This window comes from Dendrobium catenatum, unplaced genomic scaffold (assembly GCF_001605985.2).
Source record: "Dendrobium catenatum unplaced genomic scaffold, ASM160598v2 fragScaff_scaffold_733, whole genome shotgun sequence".
Taxonomy (NCBI): domain Eukaryota; kingdom Viridiplantae; phylum Streptophyta; class Magnoliopsida; order Asparagales; family Orchidaceae; genus Dendrobium; species Dendrobium catenatum.
In genome coordinates this window covers 383,636-409,487 of record NW_021319195.1, presented here as the reverse complement: position 1 = coordinate 409,487, position 25,852 = coordinate 383,636, and the positions used below count along the sequence as shown (strand labels likewise).

The window sequence follows — 25,852 nt, the reverse complement described above, 5'->3', positions numbered from 1 at the left end:
AAATTTCTAACTTCTTCAAGTGCTTGATTTGATCTCATTTGGACTCAAATCAAATCAATTTTGATGTCATTATATTTGCCTTTTCAAGATGCTCCGTTTTATTGTAAGTACAATGTAACTAGAGTTTGGATCATTCTAAGTTTGATTTTAATCATACCAAATGCATCTACCTTTAAAATACAAAACATGCTGTGTTGCTACTGCTGATAAAATGTAGAAGTTTCAATCTGCAGAGTTTAAACAATAAGGCAAGGAGGGTGTGTTTGATAGGAAACATTTTTTTATGTGGATGTCGAACGCCGTCCGGAGACTAACCAGAATGGCCACATCACCCATGTACTCGGTACCTCGGCTCAGTACTGCTCGGTACCGCGGCTCGGTACCGTTGACGTGGCACATTCTGGTTGGTCTCTGGATGACATTCCGCATTCTGTCTCCGCACAATAATTTCTCGTGTGATAGGCTGCTGGCATCAGCGGTCTGTTGACCTGCCTTCTTGATGTAATTATCCTGTGAAATTTCTGGTGACAAGTATCTAACTTCTCATTTACTTAGCAACCAAAAGAGAAATTACATGAAGTACCTGGTTATTATACAAGGGAAGCACTGAAAAAAGCCAAACAAGACGTGCATATTCCTTGAAAGATGCTCATTTGCTATGAGAAACCACAAAACTAAGTCAAGAGGTTTGGAGAAGACTAGGAATTCAGATAAAGATGCAAGCTCCTGTCCTGTGTGCCTAAACCCTAGAGGTTCCAAGCTTTCTCTCAAAAAGGCGCCGGAGGAGATAGACTTGCAGAACACTAGCTCCAATCAGTGCTGCAGATTCAAAAAGCGCCTTATGGATTGCACGTCTGCTCATCCCTTCATTCACTGCACACCAAATATTTCAGTTAGTTGTATAAAATTGGCAATAGAATGCTCTTTGGACATGAAAAACAAATAAAAATTGGGGATCATGATGTAGGGAGATCATTGGATGAAGTATTTCAAATAAAGCTCCTCGGAACTAGAACACATAAACAGTGACGGCACTGCTAAATTCCCAAAAATATATTCATTCCCTCTTTCTTCGTACAGCTGATATATTTATAAGCTACTAAGAAAAGCCTAGAGAAACCTAGAGAAATCAAAAATATTCTAGAATCCTATAACAAACTTAGCGGGCTGGGTTCGGGTTTGAAAAATCGACCCGTTTTTCCGAACAGTCGGGTCAGAGTTTTAGATTGGACCCGAACCCGACTCGTGACCCGATTTTGACAACCCTAAACAAACTTGCAACAAACTAATTAACATATGCCAAAAGAATAATTTAACTAAGATGCTCTGCATCTGATCAAAGTTTAATCATGATGGATATTAAAACTCTTATATTCACTTTAAGATAAAAACAATATATGAATAACCAATCAACTTTTAGATAATATACTCATCTTAAAAAAATTAGGAGTTTGAAGCTTCTTTAAGATGATTAGATGAAAAAAAAATGTTTTAAATTTAAGACCAAAAGAGATCTACCAAGTGCTTGACGTTCGGTCTGAGCCTCTAGCCAATGCTGCTCAAACTGAATGTTGTAGAGAGATTCTTCTAACTTGTTGATTTGTTCGAGCAGAGGGGAGAAGTGCTCTGCATATTTTTCAGTACAGCATAAGATGAGAATGATGGAATGAAGAAACTGGTAAGCCTGCAGAACTTACCATCCTTTGCGTGTTGCTCCATATATGTGAAGTGGCCAACATGAACATCAAAATCTATTGTTTCATGATATGGAGACTTGTTGGTGAAGCAAAAGCGATGAAGACCTTTCTTCCGAACTATGAATTCAAATTTATCACTTATCTTGTCACGAAAATCATAAATTTGATTGCCAGAGGGATCTTTCACCTATCGATAAAAAATTATCAGATAAAATTCTTAAATTCAATAAGGAAAGTAGAAAATTCTTATCTTAAAAGATAGCACTCATTATTTGCAATTTGACAAGTGGTTCCAGTTAATGAGAGCATAAACGTTTTTGAGAAAAGCCATGGTTTCCACCAGTAGCCAACCCACCATATTACATACACATAACATGATTTCAAAGGCAGTATACACACGACATTTCAATAGATGATATTCCAGAGAATATAAACGAGCAGGCATATAAAATGTGGCCTAAGGAGAGCATAATTTTATCATAGTACGAGCTGTCCAAAAAACATGATTTGTGTGCATCATGTTCAAGTGTATCAAGTATTGTTTTTAACATTAGTAACTCCACTATGTATTGTGCGAGATCCAGGCAAATATCAATCTGTTATATGCATTTGTTTCCACAAAAACCACAGTTTCAAGTTACTACTTTATTCATATTTAACTCTCTATCAAATACAAGTTTCCAAACATTTACTTTTTAATTATTATACACAAAGAAGCTGATGCGGCTGGCAGCAGCCCAGCTGACCCAGAATCTCTTTTATCAACTATAGGAGAAGAGGCTTTGGGGGGGAACTCTTTGAGAAAGATGTTAGAGGCATTTATTAGGGGATTTGGGCTATTTAAAGGGGGAGATTATAGAGGGTTAGGGGGGACGTAATGTTTTGAATTTATGCAGCAGTTTTTGTGAGGTGATTGGGTTCCTAATAACGGCTAGGAATTAAGGGAGATGTGATTCACCTTTAGAACAGTGAATCAACTTATATATTGTCTAACTTTGCTTGGAAATTAATAAAAATAGCTCTCTTGATGTTATTTCTTGATCTATTTGAAGTAAGTTGTTGTTTTTTATATTATTTAGGGTTTAGTTTTGATCATCAAGTCCTATCAAGGGGCCTATAACGTCGAAGAAAGTGAATGCTTTGGAAGAGAAACTGGAAGGAGAAGTTGGTCAATCTATGATGCACAGACACAGACACGGCGACACGGACACGACACGACACGGACACGGGACACGTCAGTTATTGAAAATATAGGACACTGACACGGGTTGGACACGTTATTATAGTTTTTATATTTAAAAAATAGTGTATAAAAATTAAATAAGTATAATTTAAAAAATAATTTGAAAATAATAAGTCATTTAACTAAAATTTGTGCTAAAAATGATTATTATTAGAATGTCGAGAGTCAGGCATCGATGCTGTTTATTAGTCACCGAGAGAGGAGATGAAAATACCTTCACTGCCAAAAAGAAATGAAAATGAGAACATTCGATGATTGAATATTAAGTGCGGACGTTGATTTGGTGTTGTGGATATGAAATAAGAAATTTATTTTAAATCCAGCCAAATAAAAGAAATTATATTTAAAAAAATTTATAAAATATTTAAGACACGCGTGTCCAATTTGTATTTAATATTTATTAATCGGACACGTTTTCAGTATGTCTGACACGTGTCGGAGGAGTGTCGGGCGAGTGTCATGTCGGACACGGTGTCAGACACTGCACGCCTCTTTGAGGAGATGTGTCGGTGCATCATAGTGGTCAATTCAAATCTGAAGTTGAGGAAATGATTTCATCCATGAAAGGAATGTTTTCTAACCTAGAGGGCGTGATGAAGAAAATATTGAAGCTTCACACCCAACCGGCAACATCGGAGGCAAGGGCACCGGCCGCTAGCCAATGAAGTGGGGGAAACCTCAATATTGGCACAATGAGGGATGATCGAGAGGTAGAAATCCTGGGAGACAGGGAAAATATGCCACCTCTTGAACCGATAACCAAGAGGGAAATGAGTGAAGGATATAGCATGAAGAGAAATTGGGAGGAAGAAATAAGGAGGGTTGATTTTGAGGAAGATATTTATGAAAGGAGGATGAGTGGAAGAGAACAATGGAGAGATCACAACAATCACTATATGGAAGGAGTAGAAGGTGGAAGAGGAAGTTGGGGTGGAGGGGATCCGAGAGTAAGAAAGCTGAAGATGCCCATTTTTTAGGAGGAATATGTTCAACGGTGGATCTATAGGGTGGCAAGGTACTTTGCATTGAATAGGCTAACGGAGGAGGAGAGACTCACGACGGCGACTTTATGCTTGGAGGGCAAGGCCTTGTCTTGGTATTAGTAGAGAGACATGAGAAAACCAATCCGATAGTGGGAGAGTTCAAAGATAGTTTATTAGAACGTTTCCGAACCAATCAGGAATGAGACTTCTATAAGCAGTTCTTTGCTCTAGTTCAGGAATGGACAATGATGGATTATTGGGAGAGGTTTGAGCACCTTTCTAGCCAATTGGGGAGGCTTTCTGAGATAGTGTTGGAGGAAAATTTCATGAAAGTACTTAAGCAAGAGATCAAGGTGGTTGTCCGATTATTGAAGCCAGGTGGGTTGGGGGAGGCTATGGAATTAGCCCAATTGGTGGAGGACAAAAACTCACTCGAGAGAAGCAGCGAGGGGCAACAGTTTGGGAGCTTCATGCCAAACGATGACTATTTTTTGGTAACCAAGGGTATAATCTGTGCCCATTTAGAGAGAAGTACCCAAGGATATGGGATTGGAAGCACGACTAGGGGGGAAATTTCAAGTGACTGACTGAGGCAAAGGTTCAAGAGAATCGGGCTAGGGGATTGTGTTTTTGTTGTGATGAGAAGCTTGAACTGGGCCACCTCTACAAGGACCGTTCGCTGCAGGTACTTACAGTCAGTGATGAGGAGGAGGGATATTTGCACCTGAATGTGACGAAGGTCTCCCTAAACTCAATGATGGGTTTACCTCAAATCACATCATGAAGGTGAGGGATAAATAAGAGGAGAATTAGTGGTAGTTCTGGTTGACAGTGGGGTGACCCACAACTTTATCTCCAACTAGGTGGTGTGCCAATTGGGGCTAAAGCTAATCAAACATGCTGTTTTGGGTGATGATGGGAACATGGAAGATGCAGAAGAGTAAATGCATCTGCCCATGATTGATGGTGACACTACAGGAGATTTAGGTGAAGAAAATTTTTCTTCCCTGGGAGTTAGGGAGCACAAATGTAATTTTAGACATTAAGTGGTTGCAGATATTGAGGGAACCCAAGGTGGACTGGAAAGCATTGATTATGGAATTCATGATGAGAGAGAGGAAGGTGAGGATCAAGGGGGATTCTAACCTATCCAAAACTAGAGTTTTTCTTAAGACCATGGTGAGGGCAATCCGGGGAGCAGAGATGAGATTATTGGTGGAGCACTAGAGCCTCGAGGGAAGGGGAAGCATGGATAAAGAGGAGGAAGTTCCAGAGATAGTCCAGCCGCTCCTACAACAATTCGGTGAGATGTTCCAACTGCCTCAAGGCCAACTTCCCCCAAGGGATCATGAGCATGCCATCATCCTAAAGGAGGGGGTATCCCTTATTAGTGTTCAACCCTATCAGTACCCACAGGTTCAGAAGGATGAAGTTGAGAGACTGATCAAGGATAAGTTAGAGGCTCAGATCATTCATCCTAGTGTTAGTTCCTTATCCAGTCATGTGTTGTTGGTGAAGAAGGATGGTAGTTGGAGATTTTATGTAGATTACCGGGCTTTGAATAAGGAAACATTGTTGGATAAGTTTCCTATATCGGTCATTGATGAGTTATTGGATGAGTTATATCGAGTGGTTATGTTCTCCAAGATTGATCTAAAATTGGGATACAATCAAATTAGAATGTGGCCCGCTGACATCCAAAAGACTTCCTTTAGGACTCATGAAGGCCACTACGAGTCCTTAGTGATGCATTTTGGGTTTACCAACGCCCCAACTATCTTCTAATCGCTTATGAATAAGGTATTCCAGCCTTACCTCTACAAGTTCGTATTGATTTTCTTCGATGATGTTTGGTGTATAATTGGTTTGAGGCAGAGCATGTGAAGCACTTGAGGGTCGTGTTAGTGACATGTGGCGCCCAAATTAGGAGTAGCTGCAGATCTTTCCAAGATAGAGACTATGTTAGCGTGGCCCTTAACAAAAAACATGAAGGATTTGAGGGGGTTCTTCGGACTCACAGGGTACTACATAAAATTTGTGAAGGGATACAGTTCTATAGCATGATCGTTGACAAAACAACTGAAGAATGATAGTTTCAAATGGGGGGTTGGCAGCCACCCTGACATTTGAGCAACTGATGAAAGTCATGACAAGTACCCCTATGTTCGCACTACCAAATTTCAGCCAGTCGTTTGTAGTGGAAACTGTTCTCATGCAAAAGTTAGAGTCCCATAGCTTATTTCATCCAAGTATTGACCGATTAGGCCAAACTAAAATCAATGTATGAAAGGGAGCAGATAATAATAGTGTTGGTAATATAGAAGTGACGACCTTACATGTTGGGGTGACACTTCATAGTCAGGACCGACCAGAGAAGTTTGAAGTTCATGTTAGAGCAGATGATGGTGACAGAGGAGCATCGGTGGTGGCTTTCCAAGTTGTTGGGTTATGACTTCGAGATCCAGTACAAGCTCGAGCTAGAAAATAAAGCTTCATATGCTCTCTCCAGGCGTAATGAAGGCCCTTAGGTTATGGCTCTATATGTTTCAATGGTGGTGGAATGGGAGGCCTTGAAGCATGAGAGAAGCTAAGTAAGATCAGAGGAAACTTACTGCAAAATAAGGATAACTATCCTGGTTACTCTTTGATGGGTCAGAAACTGATATACCAGAAGTGGTTTATGCTTTCGAGGACATTGCCACACATCCCTCACTTGTTGTAGGAGTTTCATGGCACAACTATTAGAGACATTTAGGAGTTCAGAAGATATATCATAGACTGGCAGCGGAGCTATACTGGGCGGGTATGCATAAGGGTGTAGAAGAGTTGGTAGTTAGTTGTGATGTGTGCAGAGACACAAATACTTGGCTATGGCTCCAGGTTATCTTCTACAACCTTTAGCATTACCTGAGATGGTGTGGGAAGAGATGACTATGGATTCATTGATGGACTACCTAGATCAGACGGGTTCACTATGATTCTAGTGGTTATGGACAGATTGAGCAAATATGCTCATTTCGTTCCTTACGCCACCCATACACCACGGTGTCAGTGGTAGCCGCATTTATTAGAGAGGTGGTCTGTTTGCATGGCATACCTGAGGCCATTATGTCCGATCGGGACAAGGACTTTTTGAACCACTTATGTAGTGAGTTATTTAAGATACAAGGGACTATCCTAAAGTGGAGTACAACTTACCACCCCTAGATGGATGGTTAAACAAAGGTGGTGAATCGCAGTGTAAAGACTTATATTTGTTTCTTTGTATCATATACACAAAAAATGTGGGCCAAATGAGTAGCCTGGGTAGAATATTGGTATAACACTTCATATCATAAAATAGCATAGACAACGTCATTTAAAATTATATATGGGAAGGATCCGCCTCATCTGATACATTATGGGCATGACAACACACCAGTGTCATCAATGGAGCAGTACTTGAGAGAAAGATACCGTATTTTGGCATAATTGAAGGAACATCTACGAAGAACATAGTAAATCATGAAGAAGCAGGCGAATGGACATAGGAGAGACATGCATTTTGAGGTTGGGGATAAGGTTTATATGAAAATCAGGCCTTACGGACATAGGACTTTGACTCGATGAAGAAATGAGAAGTTCTCCCCCAGTTACTTTGGGCCCTACGTGGTAATGAAGCACATTGGCGCAACAGCATATCGCCTACGGTTGCCATCAATCTTAGCCACCCATCCCGTATTTCATGTATTGCAACTGAGACGAATCATTGGAAACCACACACCCTCAACCGCACTACCGGCCACAGTGTCAGAGGATATGGAGGTGATATTAGAATCACTGGAGATGAAAGGGGTGCGCCAATGAGACAAAGGGATCAGGGAGGTGCTGATCAAGTGGAAGGAATTATCAAAGTATAAGGCGACATGGGGGCCCTCAGTACCATCCAAAAAAAGGTTTTTCAATTTTCACCTTGAGGACAACAAGGTGATTTTTTGGGAAGGGTGTGTTGATGTGGCTGGCAATAGCCCAGTTGCCCAGGCAGGCAATAATCCAGCTGCCTAGGTGTGGCCTAGGACCTCCTTTATCACCTATAGGAGAAGAGGCTTTTTGGGTGGGGGGGAGCTCTTTGGAAAGGATGTAAGAGGTATTTATTACGGGATTTTAGTTGTTTAACGCGGGATATCATGAAGGGTTAGGGGGGATGTTATGTTTTGAATTTCCGCAATAATTTTTGTAAGATGTTTGGGTTCCTAGAAACTGCTAGGAATTGTGGGAGAGACGATTCACCTCTCAGACTATGAATAAACTTGTATATTATCATATTTTGCTTGGAAATTAGTAAAAATAGCTCTCATGGTGTTATTTTGGTATCTATTTGGAATAAGTTGCTATTTTTTATATTCTTGCGTGCTGTTTTGATCATCAAGTCCAACAATCTTCTTCAAACCAACCAAATACATTTGCATTCATTTGAAAAAAGTTAGATTCCACGTATTAACTGGCACAACGGAAAGCTTGACTAACTAATTATCTCAAAAATGAAGGAATGAAACAAAAGCAGAGAGGACAAAACTTGTTATCACAACTGAAGCACAAATATATGAAAGAAACAATTGGAAGAGCTTCAAGGATGAAAAAAATTAAACGGCCACTCCACTAGAAGAAAAGATTAACGTATTATCTGCGAATGGATATAGCCTTCACTTGGACAGCAAGAAAATAATTGCATTTACAAACCAAATTAGTCAGTAGAAAACTAAATAAAATATTATGCTCATTAGCTGTTATGTTCTGCGCCAAAGGACAAAAGCGAAAACCTGTCAATGCTAATGATCATGATACAATAAGTGGTATGAAGTTTCAACCAAAAGATAGCTCTAAAAAAAGGGAAGCCTAGTACATAGAGCTTCCACATTAGTACAGGGTATGGGGAGGGGTTGTGATAGGCCGGCCCAGGAGGGGCCAGTTGGACCGGTCCTGGTTTACTGCTGGCCGAACAAGCAAGGAAAAGGAGGGGGGGACCACATGGTGGGCCCCAATTGGAGTTAAATCCAATATTAGGAGGAAAATTTTGAATCATAAGGGTGTTTAGGGAATTTGTATCCCTCCTTTAGATTTAATTAAGGAGCAATGATAGAATTAGGTTTTCATCTTGAATTTGAATTGTAATTTAAGATCTAGGGTTTCTTGCTTTGGGCTCTTGGCGTTGCCGGAAATTTGGAGAGTTGTTCTTCCTCTCGGATTGAAGAACAATTGTATATTTGCTATTTTATTCATCGTCTAGTGGAAGACAAATCTTGATTTGAGTTTTCCTACAGTTTTCTCCGAATTTCTGCTGTTTTACTGCTGTAAACAGCAGTTTGCTGTGCTTTTCCTGCTGTGGACAGCAGTCCAGTTGCTGTTTGTTCACCGATATGATTTAGGTTTGCTTGCGAACTCAAGTATTACCTTAGGGTTACTTGCGAACTCAAATATTTTCTATCAAATTGGTATCAGAACATCGTTTTGGGACCGTTGGTGGCTGAAATCCTGAAATTTCAGCGGAGTTTTTGTTTTCCAGAAGATCTTCGTGATTCTTGGGAAGAGAGATGGCCAGGAAGAAGGTAGAGATCTTGGAAGGTGAGATCGGTCAACTAAAATCGGATCTTGAGGTAAAGTTCTTTGACTTTCAAACTCAAATCACCTCCAACAATGAGAGGATAGAGGGGAAATTCATAGTGATGGAAGAAATGTTGAAGAAACTGTTTGAGTTGAAGACAAATCCTACGACATCGGAAGCAAGAGAGACCACCAGAGGCCATGGTGTAGGAGAAAATCCAAACCCGTTTAGGGGAAGGAGAAATCCGGAAGTGGAGATCATTGAGGGGGAGGATGACATGCCACCTCTAGAGCCACTTTCTAGAGAAGATATGAGTTTGGGAAATGACCGGAGGGGTGCTGATTTCATCGGGAGAAAGGAAGAATTCCATCGCCGAGGTGCTGATTTTGAATGGAGAAGAGGGGAATATGATGAATGGTTCGGGTATAATCGCCAGAGGGAAGATCGTGACAGTTGGGGAGGGAGCACCTTATCTTCGAGGGATGAGAGGTTATGGAGGATACAGGGGACACGGAGGAGACCCATGGGTAAGGAAATTGAAGATGCCCGTCTTTAAGGGTGAAGACAGCCATGGTTGGATCTCAAGGTGGAGCGTTACTTCGCTGTCAACGGGTTGACAAAGGAAGAGAAGCTAACGGCGGTGGGATTGTGTTTGGAAGGAAAAGCCTTGGCCTGGTATCAGTGGCATGACAGGAGGGAGCCCATCCGAAGCTGGAGAGAGTTTAAAGATTGCTTATTGGAGCATTTTCGAGCCGATGGGGGAGGAGACTTCTATCAGGAGGGGACCGTGGCTGACTACTGGGACAAGTTTGAGTACTTGGCTAGCATATTGGATCACATTTCAGAGTCAGCCATGGAAGAGAACTTCATGAAGGGGCTTAAACCTGAGATACGAACAACATTCAGGGTGCTGGAGCCGAGGAACCTAGGAAAGGCTATGGAGCTGGCGCAGTTAGTGGAAGATCAAAAGAAATCAGAAAGAGGAGCTCGAGGGAACTACTCAGGGAGATTATACAAGATGACGACCACATTCTTACCATCAAAAGGGGCGATGCAAGGGGGTCTGAAGGAAGCAACAAAGGAGAAAACTGGAGGGGGGAATGAGGGGCAATTCAAAAAGTTGACAGAGAATGAGATGTAGGATAAGAAGGCCAAGGGGTTGTGCTTCAGATGTGATGAGAAGTACATGCCGGGGTATAGGTGCAAGGACCGAACTCTTCAGGTTTTTCTTGTCTGTGAAGACGAGGAAAATGAGGGAGGTGCGAGCAGATCTGGAGAGGAGGAGGAGAAGTTACACCTGGATGTGGAAGAAGTCTCTCTGAACTCTGTAGTGGGATTTACTCCGAGTCACACTATGAAAGTAAAAGGAGAGATAGATGACTGTGAGGTGGTGGTGTTGATTGACAGTGGGGCAACCCACAATTTCATTTCCAACCAGATCGTTGAGTTGTAAGGGATGGAGCTAGTGGATACCGGAGGTTATGAGGTGATAATGGGCACGGGGAAGGTGGAAATGGGTAGAGGAGTTTGTAGAGGGGTGGTGCTGAAGATTCAGGAGATCCAAGTGAGGGTGAACTTCCTTCCCTTGGAATTGGGGAGCACTGACGTCATCCTGGGGATGAAATGGTTACAGACATTGGGGGAGACCAAGATCAACTTGGGCACACTGAGGATGGAGCTGGTGATGGGGGGAAGAATGAGGATGATTCAAGGTGATGCTGGGCTGACCAAAGCTAGGGTTTCTCTCAAATCCCTAATCAGAACCCTTCAGGAGGGAGGAGGCTACTTAGTGGAATTGCACTGCCTAGAAGGGGTCAGACTAGAGGAAGAAGGTAATGTCCCATCTTCAGTGCAGCCGCTCATAGACCAGTTCAGTGAGATTTTTCAATCTCCAGGGTTTACCTCTTCGAAGGGAGTTGGAGCACGCCATTACTTTGAAAGAAGGGGAGACACCGATCAGCGTTCGCCCTTACCGTTACCCACAAATTCAGAAAGATGAGATTGAGAAGTTGATCCGGAAAATGCTGGAGGCGGGGATCATCAGACCCAGCGTCAGCCCTTTTTCTAGTCCAGTTCTCCTAGTCAAGAAGAAGGATGAGAGTTGGAGATTCTGTGCGGATTATAGGGCACTGAATAGGGGCATTGTACCAGACAAGTTCCTAATTCTGGTGATTGATGAGTTATTGGACGAGCTACATAGGGCAGTGATGTTTTCCAAGCTGGACGTAAAATCCGGATACCATCAGATCAAAATATGGGAGGCAGATGTTCCAAAGACAACGTTCAGGACATATGAAGGGCATTATGAATTTCTGGTAATGCCCTTTGAGTTGACTAACGCTCCTGCTACATTTCAGTCCTTGATGAACAAGGTGTTCCAGTCGTACCTCAGGAAGTTTGTCCTGGACTTCTTTGATGACATTCTGGTATACAGCAAGACGGGGGAGGAGCACTTGGAACAATTGACGATGGTCTTAGAAGTATAGCAGGAGCTTCAACTGAGAGCCAACCTGAAGAAATATAGTTTTCCTCAGTCCAATGTGAAATATTTGGGACATGTGGTATCCCAAGGAGTGGCGGCAGACCAAACTAAAATTGAGGCAATATAGAAATGACCACTACCTAGGAACATAAGAGAGTTGAGGGATTTCCTAGGATTGACTGGCTATTACAGGAAGTTCGTGAAGGGGTATGGTACCATTGCATGGCCTTTGACTGAGCAGTTGAAGAAGACAACTTTTCTTGCGGAGATGCAGCAACCCAGGCCTTTTAGAGGTTGAAGAAAGCCATGACCACTGTTCCTGTTCTAGCTCTTCCAAATTTCAGCCAGGCCTTTGTTGTAGAGACCGATGCATCAGGATATGGGTTGGGAGCAGTGTTGATGCAGAACCACAGGCCTGTAGCATACTTCAGTCAAGTGCTATCAACCAGGGCAAGACTGAAGTCAGTGTACGAGAGGGAGCTAATGGCAATTATCTTGGCTATTCAGAAGTGGCGCCCCTATCTTTTGGGTCAACACTTCATTGTCCAGACTGATCAGAGGAGTTTAAAGTACCTCTTGGAGCAAATGATAGTGACTGAGGAGCATCAACGGTGGCTATCCAAACTGTTGGGCTACAATTTCGAGATCTAGTACAAACCTGGTTTGAAAAATAAAGCAGCTAACGCCCTATCCAGATGTGTGGGGGAGCTCCAGAAATTAGCTCTGTTTGTACCATTGATGGTCGACTGGTGGGCCATTAAGGAAGAAAGCATGTTAGATGAAGAATTGGGAAAGATCATGGAGGATATGAGGAAAGACAAGAGTAGTTATCCTGGTTACTGCATTGAGGGGGAGAGACTATTGTATCAAGGAAGGTTCATGATGCCACGAACTTCCATACATATTCTTCACTTGTTGCAGGAGTTTCATAGCAGCGTAGTTGGAGGCCATTCAAGAGTGCATAAGACATACATGAGGTTAGTAGCTGAGCTCTACAGGAAGGGGATGCATAAGGATGTGGAGGAGATGGTGGAAATGTATGAGGCGTGCCAGAGAAATAATACATGGCAATGGCACCAGGAGGGTTACTCCAACCATTGACACTTCCAAATAGAGTATGGGAGGAAGTTTCTATGGATTTCATCGACGGCCTATCCCGCTCATAAGGATTCACAGTCATTTTGATAGTGGTGGACCGACTCAGTAAGTATGCACATTTCATCCTCCTACGACATCCGTACACCACAGTATCCATGGCAGCAGCTTTTATCAGGGAAGTGGTTATATTACACGGGATGCCTAAATCAATTGTGTCCGATAGAGACAAAGTGTTCCTTAGTCAGTTTTGGAGGAAACTATTCAGAATGCAGGGCACTATTCTCAAGAGAAGTACCGCCTACCATCCTCAGACAGATGGACAGACAGAGGTCGTAAACCGGAGCTTGGAGACATACTTGAGGTGTTTTGCTTCAAAAACACCACGAAAGTGGGCTAAATGGTTACCATGGGAGGAGTATTAGTATAATACTTCATACCATTCTGCAGCCCAAATGACCCATTTCAAAGTGCTCTATGGGAGAGACCCCCCCACACTTAGTACATTATGGGAGGGAAACACACCGATGTCTTCAGTTGAGAAGTACCTAGAGGAAAGAGACCAGGTGCTGGAGAAGTTAAAGAAACATCTAGGAAGGGCACAACAAATCATGAAGAAACGAACAGATACACACAGGAGAGATATACAGTATGAAGTGGGGGAGAAGGTGTACTTGAAGCTAAGGCCCTACAGGTAGAAATCAGTGGCTCACAGAAGGAACCAGAAATTGGCCCCGAGGTATTTTGGTCCCTATGAGATCTTGGGGAAGATTGGAGCAGTGGCGTATCGTCTAAAGTTACCCTCCTCCGCTACCATTCACCCGGTGTTCCATGTGTCCCAGCCGAGGAGAGCACTATGAGAGCATGCAGTTAGTGCTGAATTACCAGCATCATTGACGAAAGATTTGGAGGTGGTCATGGAACCTGTGGAGCTGGAAGGGGTAAGGGTGGATAAAAAAGGAAACAAAGAGGTGCTGATCAAATGGAAGGATCTCCCCGACTACGAGGCCACTTGGGAGCCCTATGAGATTGTGAAGCAACAATTCCCTTACTTTCACCTTGAGGACAAGGTGAGTTTTTGGGAGAGGTTGTGATAGGCCGGCCCGAGGGGGGGGGGGGGACCACATGGTGGGCCCCAATTGGAGTTAAATCCAATATTATGAGGGAAATTTTGAATCACAAGGGTGTTTAGGGAATTTGTATCCCTCATTTAGCTTTAATTAGGGAGTAATGATAGAATTAGGTTTTTCATCTTGAATTAGAATTGTAATTTGAGATCTAGGGTTTCTTGCTTTGGGCTCTTGGAGTTGCCGGAGATTTGGTAATTTGAGATCTAGGGTTTCTTGGTTTGGGCTCTTGGCGTTGCCGGAGATTTGATGAGTTGTTCTTCCTCTCGGATTGAAGAACAATTGTATCTTTGCTATTTTATTCATCGTCTAGTGGAAGACAAGTCTTGCTTTGAGTTTTCCTACAGTTTTCCTCCGAATTTCTGCTGTTTTACTGCTGTAAACAGCAGTTTGCTGTGCTTTTCCTGCTGTGGACAGCACTCCAGTTCCTGTTTGTTCACCGATTTGGTTTAGATTTGCTTGCGAACTCAAGTATTACCTTAGGGTTACTTGCGAACTCAAGTATTTCCTATCAGGTTGTCAATCTTCATCCTACATTAATAGAAGCTGTTTTCATGATTCCAACCGGAAACCTCAAAAATATGCTAGTGGCAACTGAATCATTGCTTCATGAATGCCATCAAAAAATAACTCCACATTGTGCAATTTGCCTTGGATTCTCACATTTGAGTGTTTTCCTTTAGAGTGAAGAAGATCATTTGTATTCAAGTTAAGATAGTGATATGAATGAGTTGGAAAACTAGGAAAGTATTAGAATGCCTATCTGGTCAAAACCATATTAGCGAAATTGTTGACTGACGACATGAACAATTGGCCTATGCTATTAGGGATTTTTAGCTTTCTGTCATGTATGATTGCCCTATATTATATATGGATCTGTGAAAATGTTATGATAAACCTAGATTTCTAATGAATGAAACTCTTGTTCTTTATAAATGAATGTGAAGTCAAATGTCACGGCAAACTTATATACTTCCAAGGAACAGAAACCATCATCTTTTTCTCCCTTTATTATTTGTTTAATCGTGCTTTCATTTGTGTAAATTGCTGACAACTGAGATCCATTCAGAAGTGGAAACTACAAGAAACAGAAGACACCAATGAGTATTAGCTAATGTGGTATTATTTCCACATAATGTTGGGGATGAGGGTTCAACTACCACCCATGTTGAGTAGTTTGAATAAAAAACAAAATGTGCGGTCTAAATGTATAGTAAAAAAACCTATATGAAATACATTAAGTATTCATAATGTAGGAGACTACGTTTATATAGAATCTTACAAATAATCAACTTCATTGTTAGCTTTATCCCACATATTTGTAATTCTTTTTAATGAACCCTCCTCTATTCATTCTTGTAACATGCTACATGAGGTGTTAAATATATTTGCATAATTCTAGTAATTTTACCCCAAGTCTAACCTATTTTTACTCCATAATCCTTCCGCATTAGTTCAATCTACCACCATTATAGATACATAATTGCATTCCATCATACATAACAAGTAAGTTTATCTTCAATAGGTGTTAATGGGTCTATTTGAGATGGATTTTGAAAAGAGTAGGAATGCAAAGATAATGGCTTTTTTTTTCTGATTTCTCCTCCAAAAACAAACAAGATATCATTGATCTACTATTCGAGAGGTAGATCGGCTCTCCAACAAATCCTAGACGCCTCTTGGAAATTCACAAAATACAAACTACGTTAAACATGAATCATATAATATTGAAAATACAATATGGTTAGCCCTAAATAGGCTCCCTCAAATCCCTCCTAAATCATCCCCTTTCCTCAATTGATTCTCTCCCCAATTTGAATTCAATTTGGATCTCTTTTCCTAAATAATTCCCCCCCCCCAATTTTAATTAAAACCTTCCTAATTATCTCTCCCTCTATTTCTTCTACTCACATCTTGAACTAAAGCTTTCTAGGCCCCACAAGGGGGGCCAGACCCCCCTCATTGTCTGCTGGGTCAGGTTCTCCTGAACCTGACGGAGGACTCCTGCCTCTGGGCGTTAACAATTTAGCTTGTGGTTTCTTACCTATTTTTTGGGAATTATGTTCCTAAAAACATACTTTTGCGACCTCCTTTTCCTCTCTGCATTCGGCTTAATGAAAGCTACGGTTTGTGATTTTTTGTTTAGGGTTTGTTTTATCTCCATAACTTTAATAATAATTCAGATGCATATAAGAGTACTTGATGCCCTAGCTATATTTGATCTCTCTCAAATCCTGATGGCAGAGACAAAAAGAAGCAAATCATAAGTTTTAATTATTTTTCCTCTTGCGACTTCCTCTTCCCACCATGATTTCCAACAGGTCTTTTTAGATTGTATTTGTTTCTAACATGAAAGTAATTACTTGTAACTTCGTGTTGCCTTGGAGATAGTAACACAATGGTAGAAATCAGCAGTTGAATTGGCTTTCACAAAGAATCAGTCAAAAGGCCTAAGTCTGAGATGGATTAGTGATTCAAAATTATCATTGGGTTCAGAAGTTATAACTACAATGATAGTTCGATTTTCCAAAATATAATGATAGCTTTAACCATAACATCTTCCAAGTTATAACTACAACTTCTCGCGCATCAATTTCACATCTGGTTTCACCAATAGTAACAAACACACCAAACAACAAATATTATCATCTCTCTAATATAATCATATCTCATTCTACACTTTTTTACTTTTACTGCATATATATCTTAACATTATCTTAACTTGATTATCAACAGTTCCATTACACAGCACCAAATTCCTCTATCAATACTATATCACAAATGGCATACACCAAGGCACTTACTTTGAATATCTCACTAAAGATATGCATAACAAAAAGTAATGATAGAAATTTGATGTTGATCAATGTTGAAACCCCTAACTTCTATTGCTATTCACACAGCTTTACCACACTTCACCTTTATAACATCACCATATCTTTGAAAAGAATATTTTCATCTAAATACCCAACAAATCAATTCTTGCAGTGTGCTAAATATGTGTCTTCAGGATCAACACAAGAACCCTTGTGAGCTTTAAAGCAAATTGATTGACCTGGAGAAAAAAAATTCATTGCAATCTTCTATAACTTCATTGTAATAATAATCGATTAGATTGTGCTAAAAATAACCAGATTTCAACATTTTCTCTAATCTTAAACCTTCAAGCCTTTTTTTTTCAATTATTTGACATCTTTTTAGTCTTTTAAGATTAATTCAAAACAATTATCAAACAAAATAAAATATCTATTACAACTCTCCAAAGCTTTACTATTAAGCATTTTGTTAAAAAACTAACTCAACTTCAAAGAATAAATACAAATTCAATTTCCCTGTTTTCAGATAAATATATATAATTGGTAATTTCATTCATTTGCTCTTTCTTAAAATGATATTATATTTTTTGTGCAAATCAAATGTTTAGCTAATATCCCAATATCTTCACTTTTAATAAAGCTAATTTGATAAAAATTTCTAGACCTCCAATCCTAATAGGCACTCAAAGAACTTTAATATCTTCACGCTTAATCAAAATCCTCTAATATCTCTTCTTCAAAGCATAATACTTTTCACATTTGAACATAAAACATCATATTTATGAATCTTATTCGAAACTAACTCAACTTTATTTCATTAGATCAATAAATATAATATACTTTATAATTTTCTTAATTACGCTATTAAAAATATTTCCTCCTTTAAAAGCATTTAGTAATCTCTTTAGATAGTATTTTCATTTTTCTTTGATATTCTAATCCTTAACAAAGGTCCTAATATAGTCTCGCAATAGACTTATATATCCACTCTCTAGTCTTAACTAATTTATATATCTCTTCCTTTTAAATCTTTCATATATAACCTATTGTGAGATCATTAAAAATTATATCTTTGGCATTGATTACTACATTTTTTTATAAAACTTATAGCTTTCAATTAATCAACATACAAGTAGAAATCCCATGCAATGTGTAGATGAACAAAAAGAGTAAAATGCTTTTCAAGTTCATCACAACTAACACCCAATAATAACCTCTTGATAATTTGATGCACTCATGCACCGTAACAATGCATCATATATCAGAAAAAGTAGGTGACATGTAAGCTTGGGGGTTAATAGCTACAAAAAAGACCAAATTAATAACTATTTGTGACAACGAAAAAGTAATATTTCTTATGACTACAAGCCTTTAACACAATAATTAATTACAATTTATTGAATTTTTACGAAAGTCAGATAAGAAATGATTGCTTTCAACTAAATCAAGCCAAAATCTTTTTTTTAGTTGACTTTAGACTAACTCACTCGTACTTAGGTTGTCTTTACCCATACTTGTTTTAGGAAAAAACTCTCATTCCATTTCAATTAATTAATAAAAAAAGATTTTAAACATAAAAAAATTAGAGCACTTCATTTTAAAACAAAACCTTTTACTTCATGCCTTTTAAAAGATTTCAAAAATGACTCCAATTCGAAATAAAATTTCTTAAAATTTGATTTCTCACACGAAACTTTCAAAATGATAAGACTATAATATTTTCATCATGATCCTTTAATATAAAATTTTAAAACATTAAAAAAAAAATATATATATATATATATATATATATATATATATATATATCGGTTTTAAATAAGACATTACCTAGAGAATTTGCCCTCATTTTGCGAGAACTTTATGATCTTAGTTTAGGTTTCCTATAGGCGCAAGCCCCTATAGTTAACTACCCCTCTCGATAACGAGAGATAACTTTCGATTAAGGCTATTCATCAAAAATATATATAGTATCCGACGTATAGTAGCAGCATGTTTAGTTATTTAAAATTTAACATTTAAAATTAAAAAAATTCACCACCTTGCATTTAAAGTGGATGGTGGGGGGAATGATAATGAACCCGATCAAGATCTCATGGTTTTGTCTTCTCGGGTCATCATGATCCCTAGTCTACTTAGTCAAAGGAGGTAGTCAACCCAACCTAACAGAAGGATCCTTGTTAGCAGCTATGGATTGCTTCGTCCAAGGGTACCTTATAGACCTGTGATGAGAATTTGCCTAAAGGGATATATTTGAATCCACCTTAACTAACAGAGGGCTTTGTGCCTTATTGATCATATCTTATTGATTCATCACTAAAATAATTTAACAACTTTGGGGAAAATACGGGCTCTGACCATGACCGTAATTTAACGGTGTCATTTGGCAGCAAAATCGCTTGGTCAAAGTATCCCAATCATAATCATTTACCTGTGGTGCCATTTGGTGGTGAAACCACCGGTTAGAGGACCCCAGTCATGACTGTTTACGTATGGTGCCATTTGACAGCAAAATCATAGGTTAATGGACACGTGACATGTCCTTATTGGCAAGAGAGATTGATAATGAATTCTAGTAATATTCTCGACCAGACATTTGCTCTTTGTGAGCAAAAGTGATTTTCAAATTTGTCCACATCGGGTGGATGGATATTTTGCTTTAAGTTATTTAAGTGTTTTATTTCAATTTTAAATAGTTAGATTTTGGTCACTTTTGAGTTTTGAATTTTCATAGAAATCTGGGTAATTATGGACAATTTCATTTTGTTTGTCAAACCTTGACGACTCTGCCTACTTGCCAACAGAAGGATCAGGTTCATCGTCAACATCATGCCTTTATTAATGATTTTTTCTTGTAAAAAGCATTGACGGCCTAATATAAACATATATAACAAATATCACGGTTGGCACCACGACCATATATTTGTTTGACGGTTTGAGCCGTGTCTACTCCTATCTATTCACGTAGAAGGATTAGACTCGAACTTAAGTTCACTTCTTGACCCATGCAGCATCCTCAGACGTCATGTTTGTGCATACATAATGCTTATCCGGGCCCATGCGAGTATTTAATTACATGTATGCATGTATGTTGGCATATGCATTTGCACACTACTTAATCATGCTTGCATGATGTATTGATATGTAGTGTAGTGACCTACTGCATTAACATGGTGTATGATGTATTTGCGTAATGTATAATGTAATTGTGGGTCAATGTGACGTGCTACTACGACACAATGTGCTTCACATATTGGATGATATGTTTGCACAATGTGTTTTGAATGTTGTAATGCATGTATAAGCAATACATTTGTATGTAAATGCGATGCGCTTTTATAATATAATGCATATTACAATGCTGAATGACATGCTTGAATGAAACAGTATGCCTATTGCAGCATATGTGGGAGGGCATTTGAAAGTGTTTGATACTAATCTGTTGTGCGAATGATTGTCATTTGAGTGTGCACAACATTTTATTTAGAAGCTCGTAGACGCCTTATGTTTGCTTATACGAGTGTTACAGATCCAGTGGCGTTGTTTAGTAGCACATTATGTCCCATTTTTTTGTGTATAGATGATATTGTTTAGTTCATTTCTTCTGTTAAATGCTATCACTTTCTTCAATATTCAGCTTGCATGAGTATATTTTTGCTGACAGATGTGTTGTGCAGTGCATCAGGGGCCTCCTAGATGTCACTTGCAAATAAGCTGATATTTGGTATGACAGCCTAGCTCTGCAAGTTTAATGCCTCAATTTATAAGTGGTCAATAATTTTTACTAAGAATTACCTTCTTCTGCTTACAGGTGAATAGTAGTGTTTGTTGCATGTTGTTGATTATCATTCATAGGCATATTATTGTGCCTACAACAAATCCTCCATCATTGCTAGTAGGTGTTCGTATTCAACGTATGTTGCACTGTGTATGTTTGCAAGAAGCTTTATTGTTTTTAGGCATGCTAACGTATTCATTTGCGTGTTGACGTAAATTGTCGGTGAGCTGTGTTCATTCATATACCAATTTATGTTTGTTCGCAAAGGACTCATCATCCTTGCAATATATCTGCTATTGCTACTTGCAAGCGAGCTGATGTGTTTGTTGCAATCCCTCATCAGAGCGTGTATAGGTGGCCCCCAGCACGCCGCTAGAGCCGAAAGCGGGATTTGGAGTTTTTAGGATTTGGATGCAGTTATACCTTAGCGAGGAGGTAGCAACAACAGTGTTTAGGTGGCGACGCTGATGATGATTGAGGCACAAAAGCATAAAAACACATTCCTTTCTTCTTTTTTTATTTTTATTTTTCTTTTTTTTTAATCTTTCTCTTTTTTTCTTTAGTTTTTTTATATAATAATAATAATAATACTAAACCTAATAATAGTAGCTAATAACAATAATTAATGGTAATTATAACAAAGAGAAGGGGAAAATGGGTTGAATTTTCTTGCTTGCTGAAAAATGCAAGTGTAAGTTGTTGTTGGAGTGTGAGTTGCTGTGGTTGAGGACAGCAAAGGGGTTGTTATTAGAAGTTCGGGCAAATGGAAGGCCGGTTTATGTTCGGCTGAAAGGGATCGGCTAGTTCAAAGGAAGCAAAGAGGTTGAATATGTGAAGTGTATCGAAGTGCGGCTCCAAGTTCGATCAGGACTCGCGGCTATAGAGGGACGGAAGTGAGGTTGAGTGTCTTACGTGAGTTCGGCTCAATGAAGAGTGATAGAAGTCGTTCGAGCGTGGAGGAAGAAGCGGGCTACGAATTTTGGAGCTCAAGCATGAGGAAGCATTGAGAGTGTGAGTGAGAGAAAGAAGAAACGAACGAAGTGATGCTTCATCTCATTTCAAAAATGCGAAGAGGAGCATGAACTAGGTGGATTTGCACACGCGGGGATGGGCGTATGAATTCAGCGTTGTTTGCAAGACTGTGGATATGAGCAGGATTTCCTGTGGAAAACAGGGATGGGTAGCCGGCAATACAGGATTTCAACAGGATTCAAGCATAAGGATTTCTCAATTTGTATGACAACACCTCGAAAGTTGTGCCATCATCAACTCGAAATGTGTCATTGCCACCTTGAAATTCATACAAGCATTTAGGCAATATTATAATCATTTTTGGGTATTATCGATGTTCTGAACGCAACGACAAATTTTGTTTTACGACCAGACGTCATTCGGGCAGCGTCGCGCATCAATTTTGGGTGTCTGTGGTCGATTTTGATTGTTTTCGACCAATTTGACTGTGAGGGGTCTACTTTTGAGTAAATTTGATATTTTGATCGCAACTGCGCAGTCCATTTGGCGATCAGAGGTTGTTTGAGCACTTAAGTGAAGCGTCGCGCTTGTCGATCATCACTTTTGTCTTTGCTCACATCAATTTGGCGTATACGTGGAGGTCAACACTTGAAAAAGAAGGATTTCCTCTCTCATTGTGGACATAAAACACACATAAGATAGAGATAGTATGTAATATATAAATTGATAGATTTTGAAAGGTAAAGAAGAAGAGTGAATTTTTTTAATAAACAGAAAAGTATTTCAATAAACTATTTGGATTAAAAGAGAGTGAGAAATGATAGTAGGAGATTCTTTCTTAATTTTAATTTTTTCAAGAAGTACTCTTATCTATTACATCAGTAGTATACATTAATAAGGTTTCAATTTTTTGATAAAATTTTATTTTAAAATGAAGCCCTCTCCTAACTTCATGTCTTCAGAAGAGAAACTTCTCTATTTTTTCCTTACTATATGATATATAAATATAGATAAATCTCAATACAAAGTTACAAATTAAAGAGGTAATGAATGTAAATAAACACTATATTATAAAATAAGATAATAAAAAATTAAAATAGCCATAGAACATAAGCCAAGCAAAACTATAGAGCGAAAGTCATTATCATATGAAACTAAGGAGAACACATGGAGAGGCACTGAACAAAAATTAACCACAATTCATTGTCACGTGCCTAACTACATTCAATTGGTTGCATACAAAATGCTACAATAAATACCATACCAAAATTTAGAGAGGCAATGAATATAAATGATACTAAAACTTAAGCAAGATCAACACCATGATAACAGTATTTTTCCTTTTCTTCGATACTCAAGCAAGAGAAAAGCCAACAGGGCTGCATTAATAGTCAGACATAGCATTAACCCTCAGCAATATTAGCAACAGCAAGCCCAACAACTGAGAAAGTTCAGTAACAAAAGCAGCACAAATAGACAAACCTAAATAGAGTATCAACCACAAAATACACATAATAAGTAGTAAGCCAGAGCAATAGAACCAAAAGACAGAACAAAATCAAGTGAACCTATAAATATAACCAACCAATCTATAAACACAGCCAACCGTATCAATAGAAGTAAGAAATTTGTATTTGACGACATCAACAGATAAGTTAAATGGCCAAAACAATAATAGCCCTGGGGCAGGGATTCCTTAATCCATATGAAAGACCTTTGATTGAATAAGTCCACCGGTCTTCTAGCGTTCTACAAGACTAGGAGGGGAGAATTAGGCATTATGCCTAGATGCGAGGATTCTAAAAAAGGACTAAAGTGAAGACTTATTTACAAATATGTAAAGCTAATTAAGACTAAAACAACAAAACATGGCTACTTTCTAACTGAAAATTCATGGTTGTGGTTCCAATCATTTCATCCTTGAAACTAGTGTATGATGCCGAAGAATAAATCCTTCATACTGACCTAAAGCTTGATTTTAGGATCCCCAATAAAACGGGATCTCAAGCGATAACAAGGAAGCTTTGCGGACTAAACTCCGAGAAAAGTGTTTTAAGAACATAAGGGTGACATGATCAACTCGCCTTGGTACTAACCAAGGAGCCCACCTTCGTTCCAACCAAGAAGCATTATGTTATCTTTGAAGTAGCTGCATAATATTATCATTTTAAAGATATGAATTGGTCATTCCCATTTTTCTAGATCAATAGATGATAGCACTCCTGGAGTTATGAGTTTGAGGAATAGTGAATAGAGCAAAAGAGTTGAGTTAGAACAATAAGCAAAGAGAACAGGTTAAGTTAGAGTAGTGAACGGAGCAAATGGATCGGTTAGAGAAGTGGATGGAATCAATGGGTCGAGTTAGTGTAGTGAACAGATTAAATAGGTTTCAACTCATTACTACTTCAAATTGTCTTGCTGTGGCCCAGGTATCGAGATTATGTCTTATTTGATAGCTATGCTTCCACTTAGTGTATTGTTTTTTTTTTTTTTTGTGAATTAGAATTTCTACCACTAAGCCAATGGATCAGGAATGTTCAAACGCTAGAAAATAGAATGAAGGATCTGCTACCACCAAGCAATCCCTTACTATAACTACGGAATCCAGTGCACCAAAAGGTCAATTCACCACAATTGTTGCATTGCTCCCATGTCCACCAGTGTCCCTCTCACCCAAAAAAATAACTTCAAAGCATTGATGAGCAAGGGATTTTTGGGAGGTTTTTTTCCCAATAAAAATGAAACTGAGAGTTGCTTTTAAAAAAAATAATAATAGAATATTCCTTTTAGGATAACACTAGCTAAACAAAGTAGCATGTTTGTAAGAGTAATTACATTAAGGTGGTATAAAGGTAATATGAGGATTTAGGTGGCATAAATTTATATGCTTAGGATGACTTAGAAAGATAAATACCAAATCTCTTTTCGTGAAAACAAGCTGACAAGAAAGACACAAGCTTGTTTGGTTCAAGTTTTTCGCTAAGCTTGCTAGGCAATAATAGGCTATGCAAGATAAGTCAACGAACAAGCCTTAAATGAAGATAAGATGTTTAGTTGGTTAAAAAGAAAAGCTGACTTGAGGTAGGAATTTATTAGGAATAGTTTGGTCGCTTACTTTTTGTTAAGCACATAAAGTTGATTCTCATAAATATCGATATAAAATTGGACAAAGTAAGAGGTTCGATAGACACCGGACCTTGTTGGGATTGGCAAAATAACTGGTGGTTGTGGTTGGAGGCAACATCACAAGAGGCAACTGCCAGAATTAACCTTGCTAGCAATGACAAGAACAAATAGTGGCAACAACAACAACAAGCCATGGCAACCTCGCTAGCAGCAACTATGCTAATGAATGACAGAGGTGGACGACTATAAGCTATCAAAGATGGGAGCTGAAAAAGCGGTTTGAAACCAAACAGAGGCAAAAAGAAATAGGAACCATTTCATTCAATGATATAGCTATTCCATAACATAACATAAGGAAAATATGTCAAAAAAGGCCTCATAGAAATCAGCAATAATAAACACATACCACGAGATCCACACCCTCATTGCCATAATGCCACGGAGTGTCAGACTTGATCACAACAAATGAAACATGAACAGTATCTCCTTCATATGGAACCTGATGGGAGAAGCACTCTTCTCTGTCGATCACAATCCTAATCCCAACAGCTGATTGCAAACATGACAGAAGACCCAACACTAAAATAATTAACAAATTGAAAGGAAAGGTCTCCATCTGCACACAAAAATTGAAAACAATCATATAAGTTTCAGAGCTTAGAAAAACCAATAGAACCCAGTATCAAACGCCGGCAGATGAAGTTCGTGTGCAAACTATCGAGAAGCACTCTTCTCTGTCGATCACAATCCTAATCCCAACAGCTGATTGCAAACATGACAGAAGACCCAACACTAAAATAATTACCAAATTGAAAGGAAACGTCTCCATCTGCACACACAAAGTGAAAACAATCATATAAGTTTCAGAGCTTAGAAAAACCAATAGAACCCGGTATCAAACGCCGGCAGATGAAGTTCGTGTGCAAACTATCCAGAAAATAGCGAAGGGTGGGAA

The 25,852-nt window shown here is 39.0% G+C and overlaps 1 protein-coding gene across 1 annotated transcript; it reads right to left on the bottom strand.

Annotated features, from left to right (window-relative positions):
- Positions 1–518: 518 nt before the first annotated feature.
- LOC110102352 (transmembrane emp24 domain-containing protein p24beta2) lies at positions 519–25,726 on the bottom strand. Its single transcript, XM_028696308.1, has 5 exons — positions 25,695–25,726; positions 25,304–25,481; positions 1,698–1,884; positions 1,519–1,626; positions 519–873 (listed from the first exon to the last, which is right to left on the bottom strand). The coding sequence occupies exons 1-5, from the start codon at positions 25,724–25,726 to the stop codon at positions 740–742; spliced, it is 639 nt and encodes a 212-aa protein (XP_028552141.1). The 3' UTR covers positions 519–739.
- Between the last annotated feature and the right edge of the window lie 126 nt (positions 25,727–25,852).